Consider the following 15,196-nt stretch of genomic DNA (forward strand, 5'->3'; position numbering starts at 1 on the left):
TCACCATTTACACCTCTATCACCTCGTCTAGTTCCTATACAGTATCATTACCATTTACACCTCTATCACCTCGTCTAGTTCCTATACAGTATCATTACCATTTACACCTTAGTCTAGTTCCTATACAGTATCATCACCATTTACACCTCTATTCACATAGTCTAGTTCCTATACAGTATCGTTACCATTTACACCTTAGTCTAGCTCCTATACAGTATCGTCACCATTTACACCTCTATTCACAGTGTAGTTCCTATATACAGTATCATTACCATTTACACCTTAGTCTAGTTCCTATACAATATCGTGACCATTTACACCTCCACTCACATAGTCTAGTTCCTATACAATATCGTGACAATTTACACCTCCACCCACATAGTCTAGTTCCTATATGGTATCATTACCATTTTTACACCTCCACTAGTCTAGTTCCTATACAGTATCATCACCATTTACACCTCCACTCACAGTCTAGTTCCTATACAGTATCATTACCATTTACACCTCCAATCACAGTCTAGTTCCTATACAGTATGTTACCATTTACACCTCCACTCACAGTCTAGTTCCTATACAGTATTGTTACCATTTACACCTCCAATCACAGTCTAGTTCCTATACAGTATGTTACCATTTACACCTTCACTCACAGTCTAGTTCCTATACAGTATTGTTACCATTTACACCTCCACTCACATAGTCTAGTTCCTATACAGTATCATTACCATTTACACCTTAGTCTAGTTCCTATACAGTATCGTCACCATTTACACCTCTATTCACAGTGTAGTTCCTATATACAGTATCATTACCATTTACACCTTAGTCTAGTTCCTATACAATATCGTGACCATTTACACCTCCACTCACATAGTCTAGTTCCTATACAATATCGTGACAATTTACACCTCCACCCACAGTCTAGTTCCTATATGGTATCATTACCATTTACACCTCCACTCACATAGTCTAGTTCCTATACAGTATCGTTACCATTTACACCTCCACTCACATAGTCTAGTTCCTATACAGTATCGTCATCATTTGCACCTTAGTCTAGTTCCTATACAGTATCATCACCATTTACACCTCCACTCAGTCTAGTTCCTATACAGTATCATTACCATTTACACCTCCACTCACATAGTCTAGTTCCTATACAGTATCGTTACCATTTACACCCCCACTCACAGTCTAGTTCCTATACAGTATTGTTACCATTTACACCTCCACTCACATAGTCTAGTTCCTATACAGTATCGTTACCATTTACACCTCCACTCACATAGTCTAGTTCCTATACAGTATTGTTACCATTTACACCCCCACTCACAGTCTAGTTCCTATACAGTATTGTTACCATTTACACCTCCACTCACAGTCTAGTTCCTATACAGTATTGTTACCATTTACACCTCCACTCACAGTCTAGTTCATATACAATATCATCACCATTTACACCTCCACTCAGTCTAGTTCCTATACAGTATTGTTTTCATTTACACCTCCACTCACAGTCTAGTTCCTATACAGTATCATTACCATTTATACCTCCACTCACATAGTCTAGTTCCTATACAGTATTGTTATGATTTACACCTCCACTCACAGTCTAGTTCCTATACAGTATTGTTACCATTTACACCTCCACTCAGTCTAGTTCATATACAGTATTGTTACCATTTACACCTCCACTCACAGTCTAGTTCCTATACAGTATTGTTACCATTTACACCTCCACTCACAGTCTAGTTCATATACAGTATCGTTACCATTTACACCTCCACTCACAGTCTAGTTCCTATACAGTATCATTACCATTTACACCTCCACTCACAGTCTAGTTCCTATACAGTATCATTACCATTTACACCTCCACTCACAGTCTAGTTCATATACAGTATCATTACCATTTATACCTTCACTCACAGTCTAGTACCTATACAGTATCATTACAATTTACACCTCCACTCACAGTCTAGTTCCTATACAGTATCATTACCATTTACACCTCCACTCACAGTCTAGTCAAAGTCATTACTCTAGAAGTCCTGAGATGCACTAGATGTCATTTAAAATTCATGATCCACAGCCACCCACACAGTCATTAATATCATGTCTTTGTTAATCAATCACAGAATTCTAACCAATAACACAGTCCCTCATACAGTTAGTGTTTATTGGGGACAGTTATGTAATATTTGTCAGCTCAGGATGCTACTTATACACTGTTTACATCACTATAGCAGCTGTGGTTCATTGATTGTGTTGATTGAGGGACTTTGACCAGACTGTGGTTTACCACAGTTGGCATCCAGACTAGGCTGTATTTTGTGAAACAATTTTGTACAGATTTTTCATATCCGATGTTCGTTTCATTTGCAAACTGTTTTAAAGTGGTGTTTGGAAATGCCTTTCAAATAGGTAAATTTTTAGCATACCATCATTTTGAAGCTCTTTTAGGGGCGACATCAAAATCAAACACATCGTAATTACGCGTCCTCACGAGTAGCTACGAGTAGTTACTATGTACTACGTGAAACAGGAGATAATGAGGTGTTCAAGTTCATGAATAACTGACAATAGATAATCAGTTCACTTTTCTTTGTTTCCCGTAAAGTTTTACGTAAAGACGTCGTCTTTGAGCGTAGATACGTGTAATTTTTTATCGCCAACACACAATAGACAGTGATTCTCGCCTTCCGTGTTTCCAATGATGACATCGTCTTCTATCGTAGTTGATCGTAGTTTGTCATAATTTTTGATCATCAAAGAAAACCACGTACTCCAGCCAGTAATGTGCTGATGAAGCTTGTACTGTACATGTTTTTATGAGTGCAAGTTCATGGGCGATATTCATAAAAAAACCAATAAGATACGCACAAAATCAAAGTTTCAATATTCAGTAAATCTTTTCACGAACATGACGGTATGTATTCAAAATTTATTGTGATGGACGCATGAACGTAATATTGTAACAGTCCTAGGTTAACAGTAAATCTTTGAGGAAGATTATCGTACAATTGTGTGACTCTCAAAGCATCAATCACGGTTAGACTTTGTTTTTGCACGGTCGACAAACGAACAGTACAACTTACAAGCTCACGCTTGGCGGCCATGCTAGGGCCAAGAAATGCTGTTGAATTTCCGGGTTGCGGAAGTGCAGTTTTGACATTTATATCATCGAATAACGGGATTTGTTTTATATATTCTAAAACATAAACTAATTTTTTATGTTTCTCAGTACAGTAACATTCCTAAATGATGGGGTTGAGTTGAGAAATCGCAATCTTTGGCAACACGTGATGTGATGTCGGTAGATAAACATAGAGACGCAAGTGATGAACGTATTCAGTTATTCGTAGCGCGAAATTTTGAAGAAACAAAATGTTTTTAGGTGATTTTTTTCACAATGAAGACTACGCGTAAATGATCGTAGTTTGGGCTCATGAATAACAGACAATAGGTGTTTACTTTTTATTGTCTACAACCTAAAGTACATGAATATGCGTCAAGACTTATGAATATTCAGAGTAGTACTCGTCTCTACTCGTTAGGACGCGTAAGTACGATGTTTTTGATTTTGCTGTCGCCCCTTACATAGAATTTTGTTTGGATGCAAAAATTTTTGTTGTATACAAGTGCCAATTTTTCTTTCACCACTGTGGCTAATTATGTAAAAAATATTTTCGCCAAGTTTGAGTTTGATTTGCCAATGCGAATGGGCAGTGCGGACACAGAGTAAATCAGTGTACAATGTGATTACAGTTAAAGTTTGCTTATACACGTATGGACGGTATCAAAATAATCTTCATTTATATTTTTACACAATCGGACTTAAAATAATACTTGTACTGCACACTTACCATACATCTGACTGACTGGTAAACACACCATCTTTTAAGGACTCAGGTGCCATCCAACGTACTGGGAGTAATCCCTTACCTCCCTTTCTGTAGTAATCTGTTTCGTATATATCTCTTGTCATTCCAAAATCTACAGAGAACACAATATATATAGTATTTAGTTACTGAACAATTTGCTTTTTACGGATTTTTGAACAATTTTTGGATTAACCCTTTCACCACCAAACGCTCTAGGGCACCCACCAATTCCCGCTATTGCAGGAACGCTCTAGGGTTCCCACCAATTCCCGCTATTGCGGGAATGCCAAAGTTCATTCACCTACCATGCCGTTTAAAGGCAGCTATTGCTACAAAAATTGCTGCCATAACTAGTTCCACACATCAGTGTTTCCTCTGGGTCAAAACATTTACTAGCAATTTGGCTAATTTGCTTCAAAATTTATCAGCCAAACCAGACTTTCAATTAGCCAAACTTTTGGGATAAAAATGAACCTATATAAGTAAAGACAATAACGCAAAATTGTATGTTTTTACTTTGTTTATTTACATACATTTTTCATGTCATGTTGGCAAACGTACGGTTCTCATCTTTGCTTTGAAGTTGTAGCACCAAACATCGAGGTTTTAATCAGGTCTCATTGTAACTATTTTCTAAATCTCAATGTGCAGTGTGACCTGTGAAATTTGAAAATGACCCATCGTATGCATAACGTTTCAACAGTTTCATGTGCCCCCTGACCATTACCTGACGTGGAGAACACGTCTTGGTAGTTTAGAAACTACGCGATGTTACTTATCCACTTGATTGGTTACTTATTAACATGTGGTTAGAAAGGGTTTCCATCGATAGCACGGCCATTACGGCAAAGCATCTTCCCTCACGAGTGAAACGATGATAAAATGGACCAGATCGTTGGACAGTCTATGCTGAAAACTTCACTTAGATAAATTGAAACTGCCACGTCACCATTTCTTTCTCACTAAAAATGAAACTTTTTCTTTTTGAGCTTCGTTACTTGATCGAACGCATTATGTGAATTTACCGTTCACTACACCATGCTCTTTGTCTGGTTCGCACATTATGTATCATTCAAGAATAAATGAATATCTTCATGTATTACGAGTTAACATTTCTCCTGCATAGTGGAAGGGCCCGGTAATAAAGACGACTCATCTTCCATTGCCCCTTGCATGTGACGAATTACTTGATCAAATTTTACAAGCATGGATCGCATGAAAGTTTACACAACGGAACTTACAAGTTTGTTGGATGGGACGTTATTTGCATTGCTGATGTAACGATTTTATGATTTGTTTAACTTTTGATGAACGCACAATGTGTACACTTCCTTCTAAATGTAATACAATTTAGTTTAAACTAGTATGCATTTGCAAGCAAAAGCGTAGTTCCAGGGCACAGTTGGGGACATGAAGAGGCGATGATGTTTGGATTGGTGTAAATTGGCATATAGTGGATATATTGAGGGTAGGATAGTGTGGCAGTGAAACAAGGTTACATACCTAAGGGTTGGGAGACATCTGGTATATTACAGGACCATGGTAGCTGTAATATGTTTGCATGACATGGGCATTTCCCAATAGGCGAGTGTGCAGATTTGACATAGATGTGGTCTATTACTACATGTAGGTGCCTTTGAGTGTGGTGGCTGTTTTAACAACTTGGTTGAATTGGAAGCTGGACATGAATTTCTCAACTGGGTGAACTTGTTGTGCTAGGAGATTGTCATTGAAGTCTCCACAGATGACATTGTGGTAAACATTGATTGTGTGCAAGGATGCAATGAGTTGACCAAGATTGCTGAGGAACAAGCTGGTTTGGTAGTTTGGTATGTAGAAAACACGTAACCCCACCTAGTACCTGCACATGAACGACCGGTGTCATCGACAAAAGTAGCGAGATCTGTTCACATCTGAGCAGGAGACCTACTTTGTTTTAGAAATCACGACAAGGCGAAAATTCGAACAAATATGTTATGTTACAGCAGTCGATAAAGTCATATTCAAATCGAAGTTTGTTTAGGGCGATGTTGATGTTTCCGACGTTCAAGTTACAAATAAAATGATATTCAGCGGAGATCAAGCATTCATAGAAGTTGTATACTATTGGTAAGTGGTGATAAATCGAAATTATATCAAAAATACTTGCCGAAATAGAATATTTAATTTTATACTAAAAAACATGGCAACCATAATATTGAATGTCATTTGACACGTAGGTATAAACTTTCAAAAGTTATTACTTGCGACGCAACGAGGTGGTTACACGGAGCAACTCATGAAGCAACTCGAGAAGCAATTTGTGACGAGTTGCCGAAAAACCAACATTCAATTCACGTAGGATGGTCTCCAAAAAACCTGTTCTAACAAAACTAGGCCGATCGGAATTAAAAACTAAAAACTCATCGATGGATTGCTGTAAACGAGAACTCCAAACAGTCATCATATCAATCATCCAATGATGCGAAAATTGAAATCTCCCTGCATACTGAGCTGATGAATATTCATGATATGCCATGACATCATTCATGTCCCGCTTCGAATGCATCACTATTTTTCCCATATAAGGGTAGCACAATGCAAATGAATGATAGCGCTAACTTCAGCTGGAGATCAACAATTATGAACGAACACGGAAGTGTTCCACGCTCCCACCACGTAATTTTACCGAACAAACGTTGATTTTTATGGTAACCACATCAAAAGGAGCACAATTTTGGAGGCGATGTAGAAATACCGAGGTCAATGTTGATGCACATAAATAAGTTGCACGACATTTTATAGGATTATGCCAAAAGATAAAGGGAGTAGTTGAGCACAAAACTACCGAGCACATAAAATGAGTGAAACCAATATATCTGTCCCTTAATTTAACAAAATCACGTCCAATGATGCACAAATTCGATCAAAACAGGTTCACACATCGTAAACTAAACTTTACTGTACTATGATCGCTGATCACGCTTTCACCACGTGTTTCTGATGTAATGAGTCAACATTTAAACACGACCCTTCAACTCCACAACTTTTAGTTCAGTACCACCTCCAACACAATAGTCAGCTATCAAGAGTTTTTAGCTTGCACAAATAGTGACGGAAATAGGGGTCCCGCAACGGCTAGTGTTTGCCACAATGCATGCTGGGAAACCCGGAAGAAAACTGCGTGGAGACCCCCCACAGAGTTGTAAACCGAAAGTGGATAGAAAGTAAGAACGGACACAGAAACAAGAGTTCCAGGTCGCCCTCTAGAGGGCACCCTGGAACTAATTACGGATATTCCACGTTGCGACAAAGAAACCACAAGCATTACGCATAGATTTTCTGGTGCCCTATTCTAAATTGGCTTCGCAAGTTTGGCTAATTGTATCAAAATATTCTCGCCAAATGCAGAATTTATTCGCATTTTGCAATTTGGCGAGTGGGCAGCGGAAACACTGACACATGCATATTACTCTTGTTTATCTACACTGCCACTTTGAAAGCATGACAGTGAACAATATCTGGAATACGATCCAAATGACGAGCGATCGTAATTTTATGTGTGTTTTTCGCTTACAAAATCGAATTTCAACATGGTGGAAGTAACTAACGGCTCTCATAACATGGTCTGCGATATCAATTATGTCACTATCTTTGACTCGAAATACATCATTGAATACAAGTATTTAGCTATGGGAACACATTGTACTTGTGTGTAAGCATCAAACTCCTGCTAACTAAGGCCGTGTGAGCTGCTGGCAGCAGTTTATGGTTGAATTTTTGAATGTTCAAATTTACGCAATCTTGTGACCCTAGGTGCCGACGCCCATGCTAACGTTCTGGGGGTAATTTTTGGCTATATCATGGTATATGATATTATTTTGGTTTTATTTCTTTTTGTTACACTCAATAATGACTTGTATTTGTATTAGCTCACTGTGTAGAGGTCAGTGGAGGGAAACTTATGCATGATATGGGCGATTTTCCAATCAGATTTTTTACGTGCGTTTTTCAATGTAAAATTCAAATTTCAACATCGCTGAAGCAAAGTCTGTCTCCCCTAACATAGTGTGCAATGTAAAATAAAGGTGCTGTTCGTAGAAATTTCCACTCAATTTTGACTATGAATACAATGTTTTATACAAGGAGATGGCTGAGTGAACTCAATGCAGTATATGGAAGGATCAGATTATTGCAACGTAACTTCAAAGTCCCGACTGCATATTTGGTTTTGTGGGTAAGCATATTGGCAAAAAGCGTCACCTTCGCGTCCCAATCCGAACTCGTATTCTACCAACTTGTGGGTATTTTTATTATTTTTTACTGATTTTGAGCATAAATTTGGTGATAATTTTTTGTTATTCTGTCAAATAATGAGTTATAATTACACAAAACTGACTTGGGGGCGACGACTTGATATAACTTTGTCCCTTTCATTGCCGATGTGGGGGCCAACTATTGCATCATAATTGTATTAGTGAGCCGTTAATTATTTTTGTTCAAATTTAATACGACTGAAAATAACATTTTCAGCCAAATTTTTGCTGATTTAACCAGTATACAGAAGTTTTGTAGGAACATAAATGTTGGTATTTTGAATTTTGTTTGTGACATAAATATTTTGTTTATTTGTGATATGTCAATAAATAAAAAATCTGTTTGTTTTATTAATATTTTATTATTTTAATCCATATTTCGGTTGTGTGTGTGACATTTGAATGTATGTATTTGCAACTGTGATGCAGAAAATTTATTTTCCATTCAAATGATACCTTATTTTTCAAAAATATGCAACGCTAAGTATTTTTACATCAGTTTGATTTATAACACTCACAGTCACATTACATTAGTAAGTGGGCTGGTGGAGATCAAACAATCCCATGAGGCCATTGGTGGTGAAAGGGTTATTAAGAGGGATCATTGACTAATTGGGACCCAAGGGGTCCCAACTGCAAATCTGGGAGTCATTTACAATGTTAGTGTGAGTGAAACTAATGTCGGTGAAATGAGGGTATTCTGATAATGGAGAGATCAAAATAAGTAACAACAGTATTGGTCAGTGTGGGTGAGTTGGCAATTGAAAGTACAAATAAGATACAGTCCCTCTCATATACAACCAAAACATATACATACACAATTTGATTAATTGATGTATTGTATGCTTTGTGTTTTCTTCTTGGCTGTTATGTGTACTGTTGTTTGTTCTTCCGTGAGCACTTGTTACCAATCTAATTAAAATCTGATGGGGATGTCGGATAATCGTTCATTGCTATTTTACCTTTGTTATTTTGCCTGAATTGACCTTCGTGGTACATGTTTATGTTTTAAACCTTATCGCCTCTTCTACATCTGAACTGGCACCCATGCCCACGCTGCTCTGCTCAGTGAGCCACACAGCCAATCAGGTTGCGTCTTACTGAAGACAGTTTATAGTGTACGCAACGCAACGCAATGCAAAGCGACAGAAATGTTCACGATAAGGACGTTTTTTAGAAATTATTTCTTAAATTTCCCCTTTTCTGAGTTCATATAACACAACTGTGGCAAATATTTCTATGACTCGTACAATACTTCATGACTTTACGTTCGAGGAGAAGCATACTACAGAGAACGCCTACGCGATAACTATGAACACTACCCGGGAAACGCATTCCAATGTAGCTAGCATGTACATAAGAGGACATGCATAGAGGTATATCTAAACAAGAATTCTTTAATTACTGTAAATATATAGCAATACAATCACTGAATGTTTTTACAGTTGAAAATAATTTATATGTTGTCAGTTGCCTGTGTGCACAAGTAGCGCCATGTTATTTGTTGATATTCAATGCGTATGCCCATGACAAGTAAGACGCAACCTGATTGGCTGTGTGGCTCACTGAGCAGAACAGTGTGGGCATGGGCGCCAGTTCAGATGTAGAGGAGGCAATCAGGATAAAAACGTAAACATGTACCACGAAGGTAAATTCCTGTTGTTATCTTTGTACTATGCATCATCATTTCACTGTTGCTAAGGACATGGTCATAGTTGATGGTTTTAGATCTAATTTGCATATCATTGAATGATTGATGAGATCATCATGTCATGAACAATTCTTAAAGGTACGACTGCCTGGGCCTGGGACTCTATTTTGCATATGACTGACTATATGTTTGGAGGTGGAGAACTTGTGATGACTCACTGGCAAGTAATCACCAAAATATAAACATTCCCTATCTGGGTTGTTCACATGCAAATGCCGCATATTTGAATAATCCTGAGTGACACACAATCTAAACAGCTGTTTGCAGGGGAATTTGTCTCATTTTGAAAGTTTTTTTTTCATTCTATGAAACAAACATTGATTTTCAACTAATTTGTGTACCAAGTTACCATCCTACGACATTTACAAACAATTTGTACATGATACATGACCTGTGTGTTTCTCGGAGCACAGAAAAAATGCTGAACCAGATTTAAACTGAATGCCTTCCATAAGCAATTTCATGATTTATGCAAGAAATTTAGCTCTATATTCTGTGATGAATGTGAAACACCCGACATTATAAGTGTTTATGTGTATCTAGTCTAGACATTTCGATTTATTTTGCCATAATATGGGGACATAATATTTTAGCATTTATACCCACAGACACTGACAATTAGTCAGGAAGTGTGAGTAAATATCGGTAAATGTTGGTTAATAAGACATGTAGAGTGTAGTTTTTGTTTACTGATGTCTATTACAACCACCAGCAATGTATTTTTTCACAAAGCTGTTGAGTTTTATTCACCTGTTGACCATGCTCGTCATAGGCTACGTGCTAACCATGTCTCCTTATGACGTCATAAAATCCCGTGGTCTAGGTGGACCGGAAATACCCGAAAACTCTCGAAGTAAATCCGAAGGGAACTGACGGAAAAAAGGTCATTTTAAGGTGTTTGCAGACGCTTTTTTAAAGTTTTAAAACCAGAATGCATTTCATAAACATGTTGTCTAGCAAATTAGCAATAGTGATTGTGAGCATTTTGAATCACCTTTAACTTCCTTCTGTCCCACCATGTACCACGAGTTTACGGGAAAATTGTCAAGATTTTGTTGAGTGGCGTGCCCTCACTGTACACTAATTATATAGAGGTCAATGTATAGGTCAACATTATTGATACATTGTCGCGAAATTTTCTTCGCAGGCTAGGCGAGGCTTGGTCTATTTTCCATATTTTGACCACACACATGATTTGGGTATAAATTATAGATTATTACACTTGATAAATATGTGAGAGTGTATTTATATCCTGAGATACAGAGCTAGATAAATGATTATGTACAAGCCTTGCAACAAACAGTGGTAGTTTGTTATCGAGAGAAATCGGAAAAGAACATGGTAAAAAGGAGACGGTTCGCGGTCAATATAATACTTCCCAAACTTCTAATCGAAAATCTAAAAATACCGCCAATGGTGTTGTAGCACAACTGTACAGTTTCTAAAAATGTTTATCCATATGGTAGTCCATGCTAACAATAAGTGTTCATTTGTTGAATGACTATCCAGTTGCCTATCCAACCATGTTGCTATCTTTACGATATATGCTATCATTTGGCTGTTGATATGGGCGTGGTCATGTTAGTTAGATATATTTGCGTATGTTTTAGTTCACTCGTGTATGAATTCCTGATATTATCTTTGCAATATATATGATTATTTGGCTGTTGTTATGGCGTGGTCTTGTTGCTAGGCATATTTACACACATTTTTTGAATGTTTATTCAATTGTCTATTAATTCCCATTGTTATCTTTGCAATAAATGTGATCATTTGGCTGTTGCTATGGGCGTGGTCTTGTTGCTAGGCACATTTGCATACATTTTTTGAATGTTTATTCAATTGTCTATTAATCACTGTTATCTTTGCAATATATGTGATCATTTGGCTGTTGCTATGGGTGTGGTCTTGTTGCTTGGCACATTTGCATACATTTTTTGAATTTTTATTCATTTGTCTTTCTATTCCTGTTATCTTTGCAATATACATGATTATTTGGCTGTTGCTATGGGCGTGGTCTTGTTGCTAGGCAAATTTACATACATTTTTTTGAATGTTTATTCAATTGTCTATTAATCCCTGTTGTTATCTTTGTGAAATACACGACCGTTTGGCTGTTGCTATGGGCATGGTCATGGTTACTAGGGTATTTGCATACACTTTTTGAATGTTTACTCATTTGCCTACCAGATGATGTTGTTATTTGACCAAAATATACTGCCATTTGGTTGTTGCTAAGGGCGTGGTCATGGTCGCTAGGGCCAATTTTGTCAAAATGTTTTGAAGAATAACACTCAGTAACATCTCACCAAGTTTCAGACTCGGTGACCAAGTACTTTTTGAGATATAAGTTTTTGACCAAAAATGAACATTTTTACACCTAATTTGCATATCACTCATGGAATCATGGCATGCTTAATATATCTTTGTCCATACATCCCTAGATACATTCCCATTAAATTTCAACCCAATCTGCTCAGTAGTTTTGGAATTATAGATTTTTAACCAAAAAGACACATTTTTAGCCCTAATTTGCATATCACTGATGGAATCATCCCGTCATGAACAAATCTTACTTTACACCCCCTTAAGAATGTTCCCACCAAACTTCGCACCAATCTGCCCAGTAGTTTCTGAGTTTAAGTTTTTTGACCAAAAATCACATTTTTTGACCCAAATCACACACCTGTGATGCGATCATTTTGATCTGAACAATTTCCCAACTAGACACCCAAGGTAATGGACCCACCAAATATCGTGGCAATCGGTTCAGCGGTTTTTGACTTTAAGTTGTTTACACACACACACACACACAGACGCCGGGCGATCCCTATAGCACTACTGAACCTCAGTTCAGTTGTGCTAAAAATTGCCTTTTTGACAATTAATTTGAAGCTTTTTGGATCAAAATTTCAAAATTTTGTCTAGACAGATTTTGACATGTATATTTATGACAACTGTAAAAAAAAAATCAAAATTGCCTATTACAGAGTGGAAAATATGAAAAATATGATATAATAATATATATAGGTGTCAAATTTCATCATAATTTAATCAAACTCTACTTTAATGTTTTTAATGTTATGATGAATATTTAAGGGACAAACTCACAAAATTTGGAATCAATATCTTTATTTTTAACAAAGTTAAAACTATTTCTACAATAAAGAATTGGATGAAAAATAGCCTATACAACAACCTTAAAAGTCGATCAGATCAGAAGTAAAGGTAAAGACGTCAATTTTGGCACAGATAATGGATATAAACTGAAATTCTAGTCTCAAAATTTTGTTTCATATTTCGAGCAATATGAACCCACATTGCCAGCCACGGCAATTCAACACAGATATATGTTCAGACTCACAATCATTAATTTGAGAACTTGTAAGGTCAGATTGAAATATGTACAAAGTATAAACCACACATGAGGTAGAGACACCAAATTTAGCACAGATTATGAATATAAACTAAACATTTGTGTTGTTTCAAGCATCAGAACCCACCTTGCCACAGACACAACATAGCCATAGTCATTTTAAGATCATTCCTAAATGCCCAAGTGAGAAATCATGTGATGTCTACATCTTCACACATCATGCACACATAGCTGGCCATGTGCTCTGACTTCTGTTTACATTTGGGATGTAAGTAATGAGGGAATTCAGTAATTCATAGCCCAAATTTCATAATATAAATGACGTTTATCTTTCACATTTTTACTACAAATTTCATTTTAAATAACTTAAAAATAAATTAGATCAAATAGTATAACTAACCTTAGAGGTTAAATTTAGTTTGTAATTTGTTTCGCACTAAATATGCTTAAATTCAGATGACAAATTCACAGCTCAAATTGTCTGACCAGTGATTGTTTAGTTAGCTAGCTACAGTGGGATGATACATCCTATGGAATGGTTCTGCATCATCTCTCTTTGTCAAACAGAGACACTCGTGCACACCAATGTCAATTTTGTCTTGTTATTCTCAGAATTTTTGTGAAACAATTATGCTATCATAAATATTAAGGAGTTCATAATTGGAGAAGCATAAAATTTAGTATGATGAACCATAACACACTAGTAAGTAGACTTTACATTGCAATGGTTGCCAATTCTATGATGTGTGGCTACATTACATTACATTCTGGTATTGATACAGTTTACTTCACTGTGACATGTCAGTCATTCAGAACATGTTAGTTGTTTCATTTCTTTGCTCTTAATGCTGTTTCCAGACATCCAACACTCCTGGTTCCCCCTGGAACTATTATGCATTGTTGAGATTTTTATTAGTCTGTTTTGTTTACATTTGCAACATTTACAGTAAATATCAGACAGGGTTTTAGCCTAGGAACCGCAGTTAATTGTCCATCTACCAGTTGAGGGTGTGGGCAGGTTAAATCTGCCCAGGGAGCTAACTCGTGTCAGTAATGGCAGAAAAAAATTCTGATATTTTAACGCTTTACAAATCTGTATCTTCAAAAGTTCCTTGCTGATTTTAGTCATTCAAGTGTCATTTTCCATCTTTCAATGAGATCTATCTAACAATTACAGGTTTGATAAGCAAAAGACACTTTTAAAAAGTGCCTGATATGGCTACTGATAATGAACATTTCAACTTTACTACTTCTACATCCCCAATGTGTAATTGTTTCTTTAGCATTAGGAGTTGTCTGAGGATGTGTGTTAAATGTCATGTCACATGAGTGAAACACAAAGCCTACTTCATTTTAGCTGTAAATGTCATGTCACATGAGTGAAACACAAAGCCTACTTCATTTTAGCTGTATTTGACTAACAATAGATAATTTCATATTCTTACCTCCTATTTTCACAGAACCATCTTCAGCAACCATACAGTTCCGTGCTGCTAAATCTCTATGTACAAATTTTTGAGCGGCTAAGTAGGCCATGCCATCTGCAATTTCCCCTGCCATATGCAGGATTTGAGTGACTGTTGGTGGTAAGCTATTCTTATTATCCTGTAATAACAAATGAACATAATCAAATAAAAATAGCACCAATGGCTTTGTATTACTACTGTAGAGACATGTGTTATTTAAAAATAGCGCAAATATTGCATTGCCGCACAACTTCATGTTCAGGGCAATGATAGATATATAATTTTTTGAATATTTAAAGTTGTAACCAAAACAAAATTTTCATACCTAATTTCCATCATCATAATCCAGCCATCCTATGTTGGAAGTGTACAAGACAAGTATAGCAACATCCTAATCAAACTTTAAAGGGATGTGTCTACAAGGTTTTGTACTTCTTTATTTTTTTAAATCAATTTGGAAC

The 15,196-nt window shown here is 36.6% G+C and overlaps 1 protein-coding gene across 1 annotated transcript in view; it reads right to left on the reverse strand.

The window, feature by feature from the left end:
- Window positions 1-15,196, reverse strand: part of LOC144443278 (insulin-like peptide receptor) — a 120,012-nt gene that overhangs the window by 13,993 nt on the left and 90,823 nt on the right. The window contains exons 18-19 of the mRNA XM_078132716.1: window positions 14,715-14,874; window positions 3,870-3,999 (exon numbers count right to left, since the gene is read on the reverse strand). Of these exons, the coding sequence (XP_077988842.1) occupies window positions 3,870-3,999; window positions 14,715-14,874 (290 nt within the window). The remainder of the gene's footprint in view (window positions 1-3,869; window positions 4,000-14,714; window positions 14,875-15,196) is intronic.

This window comes from Glandiceps talaboti, chromosome 12 (genome assembly GCF_964340395.1).
Source record: "Glandiceps talaboti chromosome 12, keGlaTala1.1, whole genome shotgun sequence".
In the NCBI taxonomy this organism is placed as follows: domain Eukaryota; kingdom Metazoa; phylum Hemichordata; class Enteropneusta; family Spengelidae; genus Glandiceps; species Glandiceps talaboti.